The sequence below is a fragment of the Pelodiscus sinensis genome, chromosome 1 (assembly GCF_049634645.1).
Source record: "Pelodiscus sinensis isolate JC-2024 chromosome 1, ASM4963464v1, whole genome shotgun sequence".
Classification (NCBI taxonomy): domain Eukaryota; kingdom Metazoa; phylum Chordata; order Testudines; family Trionychidae; genus Pelodiscus; species Pelodiscus sinensis.
In genome coordinates this window covers 12,891,045-12,911,311 of record NC_134711.1, presented here as the reverse complement: position 1 = coordinate 12,911,311, position 20,267 = coordinate 12,891,045, and the positions used below count along the sequence as shown (strand labels likewise).

The window sequence follows — 20,267 nt, the reverse complement described above, 5'->3', positions numbered from 1 at the left end:
GTTCCATTAGGAGTCACAAAGATGTCACTGAAATACCATTGCCACTCATTTTATTTTCAGCTATATCGAGTTGCCTCAACTACTGAGTAGGGTCTGGGTATAGCTCTGTTGTCCCCAGAAGAGGTCCAGAGAAGAGTTGTGTTTCTGGGTGCCTGATTTTTCTAAAGCTCTTCATGTGGTGGTGCATCCATGCCCCACCTCTTACTCAGGCCCGAGAAGAAATTCTTAATAGATCCTTCTGAGTCCCAAATTCCTCCCAGCATCTGTTTTGCTCCATACAAAAGTACATTGCATCATCCCATTAAAGTGATAATATACGCCCTCCCTCATCCCTTGCCTATTTCCCACGCATTTCCTTATCTCCTTTCTGTGCGCCTTTGCTTACATATGGAGAGGAGTAGGAGCTGTGCAGAGACTGGGCATGGGGAAACAAACCTGATATCAGAGTGAAATTTGAGAGGCCACACAGAATCTGAATCCTTCACACTATATGAGCAGCACTAACAAATGAAGTTATAATTCCAACTCTGGCCTAGTGTGTCTAGAGGTTGAAACGTGGAATTCAGCAATCTTAGGAGTTATACTATGGATTTATATAGAGACAATAAGCTATTCTTTGTCTTATTTTCAATACAGCAATGACACCTCAGCATGGGATCCAAGCACGTTTAACCATAATGGACCCCAACAGATCATCTAATCCAGCTGGGAGAGGGCCTGGGAGACGGCTATAAACAGAGGAAGTTGGCTAATGAAAATTTTACAATATTAATTTTCTTTTTAATTGACTATATATCCAAAAACATTTTAAGTCATGCACCTTGTGAATTATCCTTCGTTTTAGTATGCTTTCTTCCATAACATTTTTTAAGAATATATACAAGGTATTTGTTAACTTGAGTGCCACAGTGGCACACATGTGAACAAGTGTATATGACCTCAATGTTGGTGCACGAGATAAAACTTACTCCACTCATGGATAGAAAATCTTAAAGGAAAATCTGCCTGTCATCACCTTTTCACATTTATGAGGGATCAGTTTGCTCCTGTGCCACATCTTAGAACATAAGAACAACCATACTGGGTCAAACCAAAGGTTCATCTAGCCCAGTACTCTGTCTTTCAACTAGGGCACCTGCCATTGGCCCCTGAGGGAGTGAACAGTACAGGGAATCATCAAGCGATCCTTCTCTTGTCATCCATACCCAGCCTCCAACAGGAACACCATTCCTACCTATCATGGTAAACAGCCATCAATGGACCTAACCTCCATGAATTATCTACCTCTTTCTTGAACCCTTTTCAATTCCTGGTCTTCACAACATCCTCTGGCAAGGAGTTCCACAGGTTGACTGTGCAGTGTGTGAAGAAAAACTTCCTTTTGTTTGTTTTAAACCTGCTACCTATTAATTTCATTTGGTGACCACTAGTCCTTATGTTATGGGAACAAGTCAATAACTTTTCCTCATTCACTTTCTCCATACCAGTCATGATTTACCCCGTTAGTCTCCTCTTTGCTAAGCTGAAAAGTCCCAGTCTTTTTAATCTCTCCTCAGATGGGACCCGTTCCAAACCCCTAATCATTTTTGTTCCCCTTTCTGAACCTTTTCCAATGCCAAGATATCTTTTTTGAGATGAGGCAACCATATCTATATTCAGTATTCAAGATGTGGGTATACCATCATTTTATACAAAGGCAATAAGATATCCTCAGTCTTATTTTTTATCCCTTTTTAAATGATTCCTAACATTATTTGCTTTTTTGACTGCCACTAGCATGTTGAGTGGATGTTTTCAGAGACCTATCCACAATGACTCCTAAGATCTTCTCTGGAGTAGTTATAGCTAAATTAGTCTCCATTATATTGTATGCATATTTGGGATTTTTCCCCCCCCAATAGGCATTACTTTACATTTATCAACGTTAAATTTAATTTGCCATTTTGTTGCCCAATCACTTAGTTTTGTGAGATCCTTTTGAAGTTCTTCACGGACTGCTTTGTTCTTACACGGACTGCTTTGTTCTTAACTATCTTGAGCTTTTTAGTATCATCTGAAAATTTTGCCACTTCTCTGTTTACCCCTTTCTCCAGATCATTTATAAATAGATTGAATAGGATTGGTCCCAGTACAGACCCTTGAGGGAAACCACTGGTTACCTCTCTCCATTCTGAAAACTTATCATTAATTTCTACCCTTTCTTTCCTGTCTTAACCAGTTATCAGTCTATGAGAGGACCTTCCCCCTTATCCCATGACAACTTACTTTACGAGTCTTTGGTGAGGGACCTTCTCAAAGGCTTTCTGGAAATCTAAAGTACACTATATGTACTGGATCCTCCTTGTCCACATGCTTGTTGACTCCCCTCAAAGGGGGAGGTGTCTAGTAGATTAATAAGGCATGATTTCTCTTTCGAAAAACCATGTTGACCTTCCTCAACAAATTATGTTCATCTGTGTGTCTGACTATTCTATTTAGTTTCAACTACTGTACTTTAGCGAATATAACCCATGGGTTATACAAAGTTTTACATACCTCGCCGCCGCCCTCCCCCCCCCCCCCCCACCATACTCGTCCGTGTGTAATACAGGAGGTTTTTTTTACTGAAAGGAAGAGAAGACTGACTCTTACTTGAGAAAAGCAGCATATTTTAATTTAAGAAGAGGCAGTTATATTAAAATTCATTAAAGTACATTAAAATTCATTAATTTACTGTGCAACTAGTAAAAGAATAAAAGTTTAAAGTTTAAAATACAAGTTAAAAACACTGAAGGATTAAATGAATGGAAGGGGTTATATACCAGCAATAAGGGTTGTAGCCTACTTAGTGGTTTATTAACACTTGATTACAGGTGCTTTGCATTAACATTACCTGCAGTCCATCTCTCACGGTCCATACATGTACGTGGGGTATACAAGACCTTTTTTTACTCAATCGGGGAAAACCGCGAGTTATACTCAGGTGCTGGTAATACTTGTGCATAGGTTATATGCGCTAATTTATGGTAATTTGCCCAGTACTGATGTTAGACTTACTGGTCTGTAATTGCTAAGAACCTCTAGAGCCCTTTTAAAATATTGGAAGATAGCTAATGTGACACCAATCATTAGGTACAGAAGCTGATTTAAAGGATAGGTTGCAAACCACAGTTAATAGCTCCACAATTTCACATTACAGTTCGGGACCAGAAGGCATTCACCCAAGGTGACTTGTTACAGTTAAGAACATAAGAACGGCCATACTGGGTCAGACCAAAGGTCCATCTAACCCAGTATCCTGTCTGCCAACAGTGGCCAGCACCAGGTGCCCCAGAGAGGGTGGACCGAAGACAATGATCAAGCAATTTGTCTCCTGCCATCCCTCTCCAGCCTCTGACAAACAGAGGCCAAGGATGCCATTTTATCCCCTGGCTAATAGCCTTTTATGGACCTAACCTCCATGAAATTATCTAGCTTCTCTTTAAACTCTATTATAGTCCTAGCCTTCACAGCCTCCTCTGGCAAGGAGTTCCACAGGTTGACTACACGCTGTATGAAGAAGAACTTTCTTTTATTCGTTTTAAACCTGCTCCCCATTAATTTCATTTGGTGTCCTCTAGTTCTTCTATTTAGGGAACGAATAAATAACTTTTCTTTATCGGCCCTCTCCACACCACTCATGGTTTTATATACCTCTATCATATCCCCCCTCAGTCTCCTCTTTTCTAAACTGAAGAGTCCCAGTCGCTTTAACCTCTCCTCATATGGGACCCGTTCCAAACCCCTAATCATTTTAGTTGCCCTTTTCTGAACCCTTTCCAAGACCAAAATATCTTTTTTGAGGTGAGGAGACCACATCTGTACACAGTATTCAAGATGTGGGCGTACCATAGTTTTATACAGGGGCAGTAAGATATTCTGGGTCTTATTTTCTATCCGTTTCCTAATAATTCCTAGCATCCTATTTGCCTTTTTGACTGCCGCCGCACACTGTATGGAAGTTCTCAGAGAACTGTCCACAATAACTCCAAGATCTCTTTCCTGATTTGTCGTAGCCAAATTAGCCCCCCCATCATACTGTACGTATAGTTGGGGTTATTTTTCCCAATGTGCATTACTTTACACTTATCCACATTAAATTTCATTTGCCATTTTGTTGCCCAATCACTCAGTTTGGTGAGATCTTCTTGGAGTCCCTCGCAGTCTGCTTCTGTCTTGACTATCCTAAACAGTTTTGTATCATCTGCAAACTTTACTACCTCACTGCTTACCTCTTTCTCCAGATCATTTATGAATAAGTTGAAAAGGATTGGTCCCAGGACTCACCCTTGGGGGACACCACTCGTTACCCCTCTCCAATCTGAAAATTTATCATTTATTCCTACCCTTTTTTTCCTGTCTTTTAACCAGTTCTCAATCCAAGAAAGGACCTTTCCTCTTATCCCATGGCCATGTAATTTACACAAGAGCCTTTGCTGAGGGACCTTGTCAAAGGCTTTCTGAAAATCCAAGTATACTATATCTACTGGATCCCCCTTGTCCGCATGTTTGTTAACCCCTTCGCAGAACTCTAATAGATTAGTAAGACAGGATTTCCCTTTACAGAAACCATGTTGACTTTTGTCCAACAAATTATGTTCTTCTACATGCTTTACAATTTTATTCTTTACTATTGTTTCGACTAATTTGCCCGGTACTGAAGTTAGACTTACCGGTCTGTAATTGCCAGGATCGCCTCTAGAGCCCTTTTTAAATATTAGTGTCACGTTGGCTACCTTCCAGTCATTAGGTACGGAAGCCGATGTGGTTCAACAAGTCTATCAATTTGTTCAGAAACCTCCTCTAATGACACCTCAATCTGGGACAATTCCTCAGATTTGTCACCTAAAAAGAATGGCTCAGGTTTGGGAATCTCTCTAACATCGTCAACTGTAGAATAATGATAGAGATGCAGCCGTAAACCATCTTGTTAGTCTTTAAAGTGCTGCATAGTACTGTCTTTTGTTTTTTCCTCAGCTGCGAAGACCAAATCAAATAATTCATTTAGTTTCTCTGCAATGACATTATTGTCTTTGAGTGCTGCTTTGGCATTTTGCTCATCCAGAGGCCCCACTGGTTGTTTAGCAGGCTTCCTGCTTCTGATGTACTTAAAACACAATTTTTTATTTTGATAGCCTGTTTAATCTCACTTAGCATTTCATAGTCACTATCACTAACCTGGTCAGGTGGTCAATAATATATCCTTACTGCTATATTTTTGTTATTAGTGCATGGAATTACTACCCATGGAATGAGTATGTAGTTGACCGAGAAATCAGCATGTTTTAGTACCATGTTCTCTTGTCAGAAATATACTTACTTGGTGAACTGACACCTTCAGTGTTACTATTCCACCAAGGTCATGCCTGCTCTAATTCACAGATTTTTAGTTCATACTGATAGTTTATGCCTAAGGCTCCGGCAAGGCCCACATAGTGCCTAACCCAATGGGTCCTGGCCCATGACTGAAGACCATAGGCACTATGGCTATATAAATAGTGAAGATATGCAATGTACCTGAGATTCTAGCATCAGCTTACACAAATGCTTTCGCTCTTCTGTCGTAAACAACTCTTGTTTTAATTGCTCAAATCTTTTAGGAAACCATTCTCTTTCCTCCAAGCTTGGCAGCTGACTAGTTTCTATAGAAATATGTCCACAATACACATGGTCAAGGTAACTCAACACATCCTCTAAAGAAGCCTCTTCCTTTCCCATGTTCAGGAGCCCTGGGATGACAAATAAAATATATATATTCATTAACAATTTCATTTCCTGTCCATTTACTCATTCATTTGAAGGTAAAATTCTCAAGTTATAAAATTCTCAAGAAGTTATAAACTACAGTATTAAAATATTGAAGACTTTTGTTGCACTTATCATTCAGATGTATGTGAAAGCCTTCCAAAGGATGGTACGTATATTACTGTAATCTATTTCTTGTCTTTGTTACGTTTAAAAACCAATTTCCTGTACAGATCAGCTCCTGCCTGCTGCCCCACGCTGCTGCCTCTGATAGAAGCAGCACAGAGTGGCAACAGCCCATCTGTGTGGGGGCCGAACTCCCTGTGGACAGAGACTGCTCGGTGGGATGCAGAAGCAGCCTTTGCAAATTGTCTGAGCTCCCTGTGGTCAGACAAGGGCTGCTGCCACGGAAGCTTATGCTCCTACACTTCAGTTAGTCTATAAGGTGCCACAGGACTCTTCGCCGCTTTTGCAGATTCAGACTAACATGGCTATCGCTGTGATACTTGGAGTTTTAAGCTGGCTCCTGCCTCCCCCAGTAGGAGGCAGGAAGGGGAGGCAGGCAGATCTGCAGAGCCAGCATGCGCGGAGAGCCAGCTAATACAGAGGCAGCAAGAGCGAAATGTGTGTAGTCGACAGAATAAGCCTGGGCTTATCGGTTACTCATGTAGTCATCTACATGGTGACATCCCTACTTGAGTTATGATGAGGTTTCAGGAAATAATATAAGCTAGTCACTCTGCTGCCACAATCACTGGCATACTAGAAGAATTTGTATTTAGATGACAAGATATATGTTTTCATCCCCAAGAACTACCTAATTCTTCCATAAAAGCAATTCAAGCAATCATTTCGGACCTTGTGTCCAACATGCTAGCCACTAGCCAAATGTGGCTATTTCGCCGGTTGAATGTGGCTAGTTGGCTTGAACAATGTGTCTGTTTGGCCAGCTAAATGGGACTAGTTCTGAAGCAGCAGCCACCAGGAATTTAGGATAAGAACTTTTTAAGGAGTGAGTAAATGATTAGTGAGAAGTAGATATGATTCTGAATGCCTAAGGGAGCAGAAACTGAAGAGCTAGTGGAGCACTTATTTCCAAATGAATCACTACAGCTAGCCTTTGATTAGGTAATATAGAGCTAATGTGCAAAGGCCCCTTCAATGAATTCCTGTGTTGTACTGAGAATTCTGTACTGATACAGAAGCAGCAACAGACCCTGTCTGTAGGCTGTCTGAGCAAGTTGTAGAGCAGCCTCTGTCTGAAGGGCACTCTGGCATCATAGAGCCCGTGCTGGGGAAAAACCGGCTTTTAAGCCAGCCCCCCTCACCTTGCAAATAGAGAGGCAGCAAGGGAGGGTGTGAAATGTGTGTTGTCAACAAGATTAACTGATAAGCCTAGGTTTATCGGTTAATCGTATAGTCGACTATGCATTGGCATCCCTAGGTACTAAGCATGACCATACCTTTACCAGCACTTGCTGCTAGAAACCTCCCTCAGTTAAAGGTGTTACTGCAGTTTCAGCAGTGATTAATACTGACAATTTTCTCCCCAATATCCACAGCCCTTAAAATCCCTCAGCCTTACCAAAAACCATGAAGTCAGTTTGCCATAGTAATGTTGCAGTAATACCTCATTTTCATCCTACTGGAAAAACAAGCTTAACCATTTCCTTTGTCTGAGAGATTCCAAACACAGCCTAAGTCAGCTATGCACTAGGAACTAGACTTACCTGTAATATTGAAAGGTCCCTGAAGCACTTCTGTCAGCACTCGAATTTCAGGTACCATATCCATCACAGCTTGGCCAGCAAACAAGGGATTAATTTTGGCAGCTTTGTGGCCATGTTCACAGTATGCAGTTACTAAACGAGCAAGCCCATGATCAACTGAACATAAAGGGGAAAAACAGAAAACATCTTTAGCACTTGCACTACTAACCTATTCAGAATATCAGTTTAGTGACCAGAAGACAAGCCCGTGTACAAACAGAAAATCATAGGACTGGAAAGGACCTTGAGAGGTCTTCTAGTCCAGTCCTCTGCACTCACGGCAAGACTAAGTATTATCTAGACCAGGGCACGCAATAAGAAGCCCGCAGGCTGGATGCAATTCGCCAGGGCTTGCCCTGGTGAGTTTCCAGACATGTTATTTACTTGAGCATATACAGGTATGGCCGCTCACAGTTCCTGTTGGCAGCAGTCGCCATTCCCAATGGGAGCTGCAGGAAGTGGCCCACCACTTCCAGCAGCTCCTGTTGGCCAGGAACAGTGAATCAGATCTGGCTCTGGGGCCGCTTATTGTCCACCCCTAATTTAGATAATTTCTGACAGGTTTTTTTAACCCGCTCTTAGGCTAAGTGGCCTATTGCTTGCCTGGTTGCAGCCCCCTTTCCCTACAGACTCTGGTGTGTGAGGGGGGAAATGTGGGCCACATCAGTGAGAGGTTTTTTTTGGGGGGGCGGGGGTCTTTTGCTTCTCACTTGTGTGCAGCCCCCAAATGATTTTTCTGTGGGTCTGTGGCTCCTAACCCAAAAAAGACAATATTCACTGCTTAACTACCTTGACAGAAAGTTTTTCATGTTTAACATAAACTTCCCTTGCTGCAATGTAAGCCCCAGTGCATCTTGTCCTATTCTCAGAGATTAACAAGAACAATTTACTTCCCTCCTCCTTTTATAGTTTTCAGTACATTAAATGTTAACACCCTCCTCTCAGTCTTCTTTTCTTTAGACTGAAAATTTTTTTTCCACTCTTTCCTCATAGGTCACGTTTTCTAGGCCTTTAACAATTTTTGTTTCTTTTCTCTGGACTTTTTCCAATTTGTCTACACCTTTCCTAAAATATGGCACGCAGACCTGAACCTTTTTAGTCCAACACCCTCAGGACCTGACTGGTGCCAAACCAGAGAATTTGCCAAACAACAGTAGGCCAATACTGTCTAGTAACATTACCAACACTTCCCTTATTTACTAAGCTCTTAGAATATATTTAGGGGTATATTAGAACTAAATAACATCACAGAACACTGAAATCCAGGACTGGTGGCTGTAAGCACATTTCATGGAAATCCCAGGAAGCTTAGCTACAATTATGGTATGTTACATGACTGACTCGTTTAGCTTGTGATCCACTATGACCCCCAAATCAATTTCTGCGTTACTCTTTTCTAGGTTGTCATTTTCCATTTTTCATGTGTGAAATTCATTGTTCCTTCTAAGTGGAGTACGTCTCATTTGTCTTTGTTGAATTTCATCCTATTTACTCCAGACTATTTTTCATTTTGAACTTTAATCCCATCCAAACCACTTGCACTCCCCCTTTAAGCTTGGTATTATCCACAAACTTTATAAGTGTACTCTCTATGCCAGTGTCACTCCATGTATTACTTCTGGGGGAATTCTGTGCCAAACATTTTAAAATTCTGTGCACAATATTTTAAAATTCCTCTATAATTTTGCCAGTCTTAATTATTTTGGTAATTTAGTTCAAAATACAGACATACTTGCTGATAGACAATAAAAGGAACCAGAAATTTATTTTTGATCAATAGATTCCTTAGTAGGCAATTGAATACAGAACTTAGAGTAATTCATTTAAACACATACAAATATTTCCCACAACCCTCAAAAGCAGTGCACAGGGTTAAGGGAGAAGGGTAACAGAGGAACTCTGAAAGGGGAAGAAGGCTGGGAACTAAACTGGAGGATTATTGAGTGTAGGTGGGAGAAATATGGAACTAGCTGTTTCTTCTTTCCTTTTGGTGTGTGAGGAGAAGAGGAGAGACTCAGAGTCAAGGAGCCATCTGCATGCAGATTCTCTCTGACCCCTAGCCTCTCTCCTGTAACCCCACTAAGGAATACCAAAAAAACATGAAAAAAAATGCTCATGAAACTCCCTGATGCTGCTCAGGAACAAATTTACACTAACACCCCCCGCCCCCGAATTCCCAACCAGGAACTTTCTATCTGCTACCCAAAATACCCAAACCCGCGATACCACTGACTTCCTAAGCAAGCTTCAAAACATCAATAATCTTCCTGAAAATACCATCCTGGCCACCATGGATGTAGAAGCCCTTTACACCAACATTCCACACGAAGACGGATTACAGGCCATCAAGAACATCATCCCTGATAACACTGCACACTTGATTACAGAGCTCTGTGACTTCGTTGTGGGTGAGGACAACTTCCAATTCAGAGACAATTTCTATCTCCAAGTCAGCAGCACAGCCATGGGCACTCGCATGGCACCAAATATGTCAACATCTTTATGGCTGACCTTGAACAACATTTCCTCAGCTTTCGCCCCCAACATCCCTACTTTACTTACGCTACACAGATGACATCTTCATCATATGGACCCATGGAAAAGCTACCCTCAAAGAATTCCACAAGGATTTCAACAACTTCCACCCCCCACCATCAACCTCAGCCTGGACCAGTCCACACGAGAAATCCACTTCCTGGACACTACAGTTCAGTTAAATAATGGACACATTTCAACCACCCTATATTGGAAACCCACCGACCACTACACTTACCTTCATGCCTGCAGCTTCCATCCCAGACACATTTCTTAGTCTATTGTATGCAGACAAGCCCTAAGATACAACCGGATTTGCTCCGACCCCACAGAAAGACACAATCATCTACAGGATCTTTACAGAGCATTCCTAAAACTGAAATGCCCACCTGGAGAATTAAAAAAAAAAAAAAATAGACAGAGCCAAAAAAGTACTCAGACATGAACTACTTCAAGACAGACCCAAAAGAGAAAACAACAGAACTCCTCTTGTTATTACCTACAGTCCACAACTCAGACCCCTCCAGCGCATTATACACAATCTACAACCTCTCTCAGAGGCCTTGGGAGAAAAGCCTATTCTTGCTTACAGACAACTCCCTAACCTGAAATGAATTCTTTCTGATAACCATGCCACACAACCACATCATAAGCCTCCAGGAACCCAGCCCTGCAACCAAAAACGATGCGAACTCTGCCCATATATCTATACTGGCGAATTCATCACTGGAGCCAACAACATAAGTCATCATATCAAAAGGTCATTTGACTGCATATCCAGTAATTTGATCTATACCATCAAATGTCAGCAGTGCCCCCACTGTTATATATATTGGACAAACTGGACATTCTCTGCAGGAAAGAATTAATGGAGACATCAGATATACGTAAAGGAAACATATAGAAAGCTATTGGGGAGCACTTCAATCTTCCACATCACTCTTTAAAAGATCTCCATGTACCTGTCTTGTCACAAACCAGTTCTACAATCCAGATCCACAGGGAAGCACTGGAATTAGAGTTCATCCACAAATTCAATTCACATGCTAATGGACTCAATTGTGATGAAAGTTGGTTGGGACACTACCAACTTAACAGCCATTGAAGGTGCAAACAGCTCTTTGTGTATACTACCATGCCAGGAAGGATACTATCTATTAACTTTGATTCTTATCTGCTTATTTTAACTTCCCAATCTTCAGATACATACTGATTCCCTCTGCTCCCCGACTCCCACCCCCTTCCTTTTTCTTCCCTTCCCCTCTCATATTTATTTTGGGTGTGCACATCCTAAACTCCTAACTCCAGACATCTGAAGAAGTGGGCTGAGCCCATGAAAGCTTATACCACAATCTACATGTTTTGTTAGTCTATAAAGTGCTACCAGACCATTTGTTGGTTTTTTTCCTGTAACAGACTAATTCAGCTACCCCCTGAAGCTCCTCTCCCATTCAGTCAGGCAGATTTGGCCTCAACCCCATGTAGCCTGCAGCCTCCCTTCAATTCAGCCCCTGGGTCAATGCTATCACCCCACTAACTCCTGAGCCCTCCCCCCAGTCTGTCCTCCCCACTAGCTCTTTTAAACCCCAACTTGTGACACCACCCTTCAGGAGCCTCATGTGCCCCATTCTGTTGTCCCCACTTCCATATCCCACATGCCTCCTAATCTGGCTCCACAAGCAGGGTTTTGTGATAAAAGCAGTTGGTTGTCACTGACAACCACTGCTGTCTGTTGTGGCACTACAGCACCCTCTGGATCAGGGCTACTCAATAGGTGGGCTGTGGGCCGCAGGCGGCCTACGGCCCATTTGTTTGTGGCCCACGGTGCAATTTGGGTTTACATGGGGCTCAACATGTGGCCCGCGGATGAGCGCCAAAAAATAGTCAATATAATGGTCTTCTGTTGCTATGCATTTTAGTAGTTAAATTTCTGAATTGTCATTGTTCATTAAAAGTGCTGTCATATGGGTGGAAATCAAGTAAATACAGTAAAACTCCATTAGTCCGGCATCTCCTGATGGTCCAGCACCATCAGGAACGCAGAAGTGCTCGGGGCAGCTGGACAATTGGAGCTGCTCTGTGCCCGGCTTCCCCGATTCAGCCGCTGCTGAAACTGACCAGCAGCTGAATCGGGGAAGCTGGGGACATAGCATCTGGGGTGCTGCCAGGTTGGTCCCATAGCTCTGCCCCTTGGGGCTGTGGAACTAACCCAGCAGCACCCCAGCTGCTCTTGGGGACGTCTGGAGCAGAGCAGCCGGAGTGCTGCAGGGTTGGTCCTGCAGCGCTGAGGGGCGGCGCTACGGGACCAACCCAGCAGCACCTCAGCTGCTCTGCCCCAGGCGCCCCTATTCAGCCACCACTGAAACTGACCAGCAGCTGATTCTGGGAAGCCCGGGGCAGAGAAACATGAAAACAGAAAATTCAAAATTCAAACTGAAGTTAGAATTATTCATCCAGATCATGTAAAGTGAAAAAATAAGTAAATAAATTAATATATAAAATGACATCCAATAGCACATATTGCTGTGTCTACAAATTACAGTTTATTTGTTTTTAGAATAGACAGTGTCACATTAGCAGTTTGTCTGAAAAATGAAATGGACCCTGAAATCAAACAAACAGTATTGCTAAATGCAAGATAACATCAGAAACCTGATATGTCAACTTTTAACCACTAAAACAAAAAGGGTCTATTGCAAGTTTATCAAAATTGGTCACTCTATATTTTATTCTAATGCAAGTTTTTGTCCACAAAAAGATGCTGCAAAAACAGTATTTGAGACCGAAGTCTTTTGTTACCAACGCAGTTCTATTTGATGAACAGTCTTAAACATAATCTCAAAGAAATTTTCTTGCCAAACAAGCTCAATTTTAGTCACTGTGTTGTTGTGCTTCTTTCAACTGCATGTGCCCAAACAGGTTGCTTTCACTTAGACTGAACAGTATTTTCTGGTTGGAACGTGTCATTTTCCCTGCTCTAATTTTTCAAAGAAAATAAATTTAATTTTATTTAAAAAAGCAGTAGAGAAAACACATTAACTTTCCTTTGCTCAATATGAGGAAGGAAGCTTATTGATTGGACAGAGATTTAGGACTTGAGAGAAATGATTTATTTCTCCCTTTATCTACACTGAACAAATCACTCAGTTTCCTCAGTTGTACCATGAGAATAACAGCCACCCATCTTCTTCAAGAGTCTCAAGTAATGTCATATGTGGCCTGCTAGATTAATCTTGATATTTTTAATTAGCTTCCCATAACTTCTTGCATCTAGATTGTCAGCAAGAGATATTCATACCATTAAATGAGGTGCTTAACAGGATCCACCAAAATCATCAGAATCTATCAAGAGGAACAAATAGAAAATGCCCCTAGAATTCCATCTAACTTTGCCCTGAGTAACACTAATGACTGTCAAGCTAACTTACTGAAGAAGGCGGGCTTTTTTCCATATCCTCTTTATACTCAGAAAACGTTCTTCTAAATAGCCAAATTACATTTATCCTTTGACTACCTTTCTTTAGTGACTAGTCAACATGTGCAAGTCTTTCCCCTTTTTAAATGTTGGTAGCTTTTGGCTGCTTGGTAGCTTTTGGCTGCTACCAAAAGCACTTTATAAAGAAAATCATAGAATACTCTCCTGTGATCCAGTAAACACTGGAAGAGCCACTACCTTATGCTTTCCTTTGAGGGAAAGGCTTGAGGGTACAGATCCCTGCAAGGATCTCAGAAGACAGTCAAGTTAACTAAATCAAGCCAGCAAATGATTCATGACTGCCTGCAGCCAAAATTTGTCAAAGCCATTGATTGGGCAGCCCATTTTCTCTAGACTTTGGAAAATTCAGGTTCTCAGAAAGGTTGTGAATGTCCCCTGCCACCTGTAGAAAAAATAATCATGGTCAAACAATGTAAAAACAGATAGCAATGGATTATTCGTGCTCTACATACACGAAGAACCCTGAAAATCTGTAGATATCTGTATTATATATGTGGGTATCCTCATCTGTGGATATGAATACAGATATCCACAGCTCATTTTTGCAGATATGGATTTTGCACACAATCACATCCACTCATTGGTTAAACCGTTAGTCGTTTACACCCTAACATCCTTTACTTGTCACATCATGAACAGGTTCCAACAGCAAGGAGGGTTGCCAATTTCTGTTGGATGCATTCCTGGAGATTTCCTCACATGACAACATTTAATTAAAGATTAATCTTTAATTCCTGGTACTCCAGAACAATCCCTGGAGGTTGGCAACTCTAGGAGCATAGAAACGAAGCCTTTTCCTATCATGCTCCTCCTCCTCCCCCAGCTGCTGGAGATTCTCCCTGCTGTGGAGATGGGCTCCAGCTGCAGGGAGCTGCCCAGGCCTTTTCCAGCTGCCTCCACAATTCTAGACACCTTCCCCCACTCTTAGCATGTTTTCCTTCCGAGGGGGAAAGACTCTGGCCCTGGATAAGTAGCAGGACTCTACACTCGTCGCTTTTAAACACGTTTTTACTCACTTCAAATGGGCCTCCACACTAGAAACCTCCAGAACACGTGGGTCTGTGTACTCAGGTTGCTAGCCCTATCCCCACGCCTACACCGCAGCTGCTCCCCCTACTAGCCAAGCCAAAGCTAACAGGTGTACAGATCCAGGCCACAATCACGGGTCACACGATCGCCCCCCCCCCCGCTTCTTCGCTCCATAGCAGCGCCCCAAACAGTTCCTAAGCGACAGCTCCTCAGGTGTGGGTGAAGGCGGACCCTGCCCCCCCGCAAGGAAGCCACACACACGTGGAGAAGGAGACCTGCTCCCACCACAGGGGCTGACAGACAACCCCTCCCCGAACTACAGGGGCGGACGAGGGTGTAAATCAATTCCGAGAGGCGGGAGAGCCGATTGGCCGCCTGCCCGTTAGAACAGTCTCCCCCTCCCCGGATGGATGAACGGACACCCACACCCAACAGGGACGGACAGACAGACGCACCCCACGCGCTGGGGCAGGGGGACCAGCCCACCTGCTCTGCCGCCCGCGCAGACCCTGCTCGGCTCCGGGGCCTCCCCGCTCTCCGCCTTGCGAGGCTTGTAGCCGTACACTCCCCGCTCCGTGCGGTACCAGCGCTGCAGCGGCCAGGCCCGGCCGGCCAGCCGCAGGCTCCTCGCCGCCACAGCCATCGCCCTCAGCGAGGCGGACAAGCCGGGGGTGGAGCTACAGCCGACGCCCCCCGCCCGGATTGGCCCCGCGGGGGAGCTCGAGAACGGTTAGCTCCGCCCACGCCAACATTCAGTTAAAGGGGCCAACGACCGTTTCTCCGGGGGGAGGGGGAGAGAGAAATGGGTTGAAGGGGGAGGGGCGTAGTTTGTGGGGGAGATGTGATTGGGGGGGAGGGGTAAATCAAAAGCTGTTTGTTGGGGGGGCGTATTTTGAGGGGGAGAAATGTTAGATTTGGGGGAGGCCATGGGGTTTGTAGGATTATGTGATTTGATGGGGGGGGGTTAGGGTTGGGAGAATGGGGTATGTGGTTTGGGAGGGAGGGGCTGTTTGGGGGAAAAGGGGGAGGAAGTGGTAGGTTTGGGGGAAGTTATCTGGCTTGTGGGCTGTTTGTGATGTGATTAGGGTTGCCAGGTGTCCGGTTTTGAACCGGACAGTCCAGTATTTGAGCTTTCTGCTTCGGAAACAAATTGAGAAAATATAAATTGGAAAATATAAATGTCAGATATGTTCTAAATAAGATGTAATGTGGATTGTGATGTAATGTCAAGTGGGTCCGGTATTTTTGTTTAAACCATCTGGCAACTCTAGGGCTGTGTCTAGACTGGCAAGTTTTTCCGCAAAAGCAGTTGCTTTTGTTGAAAAACTTGCCAGCTGTCTACACTGGCCTCTTGAATTTCCGCAAGAACACTGACTTCCTACTGTCTGAAATCAGTGCTTCTTGCGGAAATACTATGCTTCTCCCGTTCGAGCAAAAGTCCTTTTGCGCAAAACTTTTGCGCAAAAGGGCCAGTGTAGACAGCTCAGATTTGTTTTGCGCAAAAAAGCCCCAATGGCGAAAATGGTGATCGGGGCTTTTTTGCGGAAAAGCGCATCTAGATTGGCACGGACGCTTTTCCGCAAAAAGTGCTTTTGCGGAAAAGTGTCCATGCCAATCTAGATGCTCTTTTCCGCAAATGCTTTTAACGGAAAACTTTTCCGTTAAAAGCATTTGCGGAAAATCATGCCAGTCTAGACGTCGCCAGGATGTGAGGGGGAGAGGTACTTGGGCTGGTATATGGGAGCGCTGTTAGGTGCAGGATGTCTAGCGGTGGATGGTGTGTGGTTTGTGGGGAGAAGGTTACTATGGTGGACGAGGTATTTAGGTACAGGTTTAACTAAGGATGTTAGGATGCAGGCAATTGACTAATCGTGTAGTCGACACAATTTGTGTCGACTACACCATTAGTCAAGAAGGGAAGGTGCTTTGTCCTGGCTCACATCGGTCCAGGAGCTACCACCACTGCTGCTCTGCAGCCCAGCTCTTACTACATTTAAACTTGGGAGCCACAGCGGGAGATGGAACAGTGCTGCAGTGGTCCTGGATCAGCATGAGCTAGGACTGCAAGTCCTGGCTCGCACCAGGTCTGTGAGCTACTCCCGCTACATGTCTGCATTTTAAATGTAGTAAGATCTAGGCAGCAAACATGGTGGCAAACAGAGTGAAGGAAGTTAATGCTGCTGCCCTTTATTGCAAATTGAATCAGGAAAGGACAGTGGCAGACTAGTGCTTGTCAAATATTTTCTGGTCGCACTCACTGGGAACTGTAATGAATTCCCAGGACCTCCAACAAACGTTCCCGAACACACATTCTTTTAATAAAATGTGAATGCATGTCTTTGCTCCTGTCTCTGAAATATTGCTGTTCATACTGTTATTGATGAAAAAATGATGTAGTACAATGGGTCTCAACCCTCAGGTCAGTTTGATGCCCAATCAGCACACAGCTGAAACTCATGTGACATCTACGAAGCCATAGAGATAGGGCAAATATTGTGTGGGGCTAGGAGGCAGGAACATCTAAGTTCCTGGCAAAACGCTTTTCTTTACTGTGTTAATTTCCTTCTGTGTGAAACAATATTATTGTTGCATATTGTTTATCATTTATGTGCACCACCTACTAGCCAGAACTGGAATTACACGGCTATTTTCACAGGCCTTAAAGCTTATACAGGCAGTCCCCAGGTTACGTACAAGATAGGGACTGTAGGTTTGTTCTTAAGTTGAATCTGTATGTAAGTCGGAACTGGCGTCCAGATTCAGCCGCTGCTGAAACTGACCGCCAGTTATGACTTACATACAGATTCAACTTAAGAACCCCAAGTCCCCAAGTCAGCTGCTGCTGAAACTGATCAGCGGCTGATTCCAGGAAGCCCGGGGCAGAGCAACTGTGTCTCGGGCTTCCTGTAGTCAGCGCTGGTCAGTTTCAGCAGTGGCTGACTTGGGGACGCCTGGGGCAGAGCAGCTGGGGTGCTGCTGGGTTGCTCCAGTAGCGCTGCTCCTTGGCGCTACTGGACCAACCCAGCAGCACCCCAGCTGCTCTGCCCCAGGCGTCCTGATTCAGCCGCTGGTGAAACTGACCAGTAGCGGCTGAATCAGGACGCCTGGGGCAGAGCAGCTGGGGTGCTGCCGGGTTGGTCCAGTAGTGCCCAGAGCGGCGCTGTGGGACCAACCGGCAGCGCCCCAGCTGCTCTGCCCCAGGGTCCACAACAAAAGCCTGGTCTGCTGGGGGGGTGGGGCACACTAGCTGCGCCCCCCCCCCAGCAGACCAGGGACACGGGGAGCAAAGCCGCAGCGGCGGGGTGCCGCGCCTCTGAGGCTTTGCTCTGGCGTGGGACCCGCCGCCACTGCGGCTTTGCTCCCGGTGTCCCTGGTCTGCTGGGGACCGTCTCCAGCAGACCAGGGACACCGCGAGCAAACCCGCCGCGGCTGCGGCTTTGCTCCCGGTGCCCCTGGTCTGCTGGAGACGGTCCCCAGCAGACCAGGGGCACCGGGAGCAGCTTTTCTCGCCCCGGAGGTCGAGGTGGCGGACCGCTGCCTGCGAGCTCCGGGGCGAGAAAACCCTGTTCGTAAGTGCGGATCCGACATAAGTCGGATCCGCGTAAGTCGGGGACTGCCTGTACAGAGCAAAACTCTTACATTTTACTTTAGAAAATGGGATACAGATGTTGTAACATATTAATACATGCAGAAACTCACAACCATTTCATAAAGTCCAAACATGAAATACATTCTTACAAACTTAATATCTATTTTAACAATGCTAACACACAGGTGAACCAGACCAGGTTTCCAGCTATGCATTTGTCAGTGTTCAGTGAGGTGTAAGGGCTTTGGCATAAGCTCGCACCTGGTCTACCAGTGCTACAACCAGCCCAATGTATTTTGACTTCTCTGTGTAGAATGCCATTTTGTCTGAACAGTTAGGCTACGTCTACACTGCCCAATCTTGCGCAAGAACACATGCCAATGAGGTGCTGTGACAGGGAAGCGGGACCTGAAGGCAGGAGTTCCACTCCCCGCACTAAAGGCAGACGGAGCCCTTGCACGGCGGGGGATAAGCAGCTGTGCCGGGCTTGCTCGGCAGCCGCTGGAGGCGCATGCGCAGTGTGTCCCAGCCCGTTCGCTCCGCGCGGGGGCGGAAAGTGCATGCACCGGCGTCCAGAAGACCAGGCGCCAGCTTTAAAGGGCAAGACATCGCTCACAGACTGGTGAGTTTCGGGAAGGACAACCCCCCCCCCCTGCAACCAGTCGAACAGGTATCGGTTGAACCTGTTCTTAGGGTCCTGGGTTGAGACCTGGAGTGAGGGCGGGTCCAGGTCTCCTTCCCCGTCAGCGACTCAGTCTTTTTGGGGGAACTGATAACCCAAACACAAACTCTCGCCGAAACCCAAACTATAAGGACAACCGCAAAATACGGCGGGCGGTAATGCACTATAACACATGATGGAGAATGTGGGTACCTGATCCGTAACCTGAGGGTAGGGGTACACACACACAAAAACGATATCCCATGGGCGCCCGGCCGCGTATAGTAGCCCAGAAGTTACGGGAACTAGGCTGGCACTGGCTGGAACTGGACAAACATGACAGCTCACAGTTAGCAGACACGATAGTTTTGGAACAATTTCAGCAGATTTTACCCATGGGGGCGCAACAATGGGTGTGTAGGCACCACCCTTCGACCCTAACAGATGCCATGACACTAATGGAGGATTACTTATCCGCAGAAGCTCCAGGAGGGCTAGGAAAGGAAGGTAAGAAGGCCAGAAAGGAACGAGGGATCCTAGGGAGGGGCCGCCCGTTCTGTGGCGGAAGAGGGGTAGAAACCCGAGTAAGCCTAGGCAGAGGAAAAGGGTGTAAGGCCCTGAAAGATGTCAAAGAGGGGCTAGAGGAAATCCCGAGAGAAAATTGGGGCAAGGGAGGAGAATGGGGCTTAGTACCCAAAGGAGAGGCATCTCCTCGAAATTGCTACTTTGAGTGTGGACAAAAAGGACATTTAAAGAGGGATTGTCCCTTCATGGATTGCTCGTGGTATTAGTGGATTCCGGGTGTGGCCAAACCATGATCCAAGCTGATTTGGTCCCTGATCCCGAGCCGGCCGGTTCTACAATCTGGGTTAAGCGTGTACACGGAGAAGTACAACCATACCTGACGGCATGGAAAAAATACAAGATGAAGTAGAGGAGGTAGTGTGTCAAGTAGTGCTGGTCCCGAGACTAGTATACCCAGTATTTTTGGGCCAGGACTGGCTGGGTCTTCCACGGGTGCTTAAAACCTGGAGCCAGAAGTGGCTTCTAAGTACAGGGGGATATTTGCAGAGAGAAGCCTTAATGACCCCCAGGGCCGGTCCGGAAGACATCGCGCATCAAGGAGAAGGAACCAAGGCTGATTGGGTCACCGAAGGGGATTTTCTCCAAGAACAAAGAGAAGACCCCTCCCTCACCCCAGCTTGGGAGCAGGCGGAAGAAGGGAACGCCTGGCCGTCACTGACACAGCCAGGACCGTCTTTCGAGGTACTGGGGGACCGTCTATACTGGGTTACACCAGAAAGGGAGGGCAAGGGAGGCCTATGGCAGTTGTTAGTTCCCACCCAGCATCAGAATAAGGTTCTAGAATTGGCGCACGTCAACCTGTGGGCTGGGCATCTGGGGAGGGAAAAAACCCTCCAACGG

General features: G+C 45.3%; 1 protein-coding gene across 1 annotated transcript in view; it reads right to left on the bottom strand.

Annotated features, from left to right (window-relative positions):
* The window catches only part of DHTKD1 (dehydrogenase E1 and transketolase domain containing 1), a 52,281-nt gene extending 37,002 nt beyond the window's left edge, over positions 1-15,279 (bottom strand). The window contains exons 1-3 of the mRNA XM_006117157.4: positions 15,079-15,279; positions 7,494-7,649; positions 5,536-5,747 (exon numbers count right to left, since the gene is read on the bottom strand). Coding sequence (XP_006117219.2) covers positions 5,536-5,747; positions 7,494-7,649; positions 15,079-15,235 — 525 coding nt within the window. The 5' untranslated portion in view covers positions 15,236-15,279. The remainder of the gene's footprint in view (positions 1-5,535; positions 5,748-7,493; positions 7,650-15,078) is intronic.
* Positions 15,280-20,267: the final 4,988 nt, after the last annotated feature.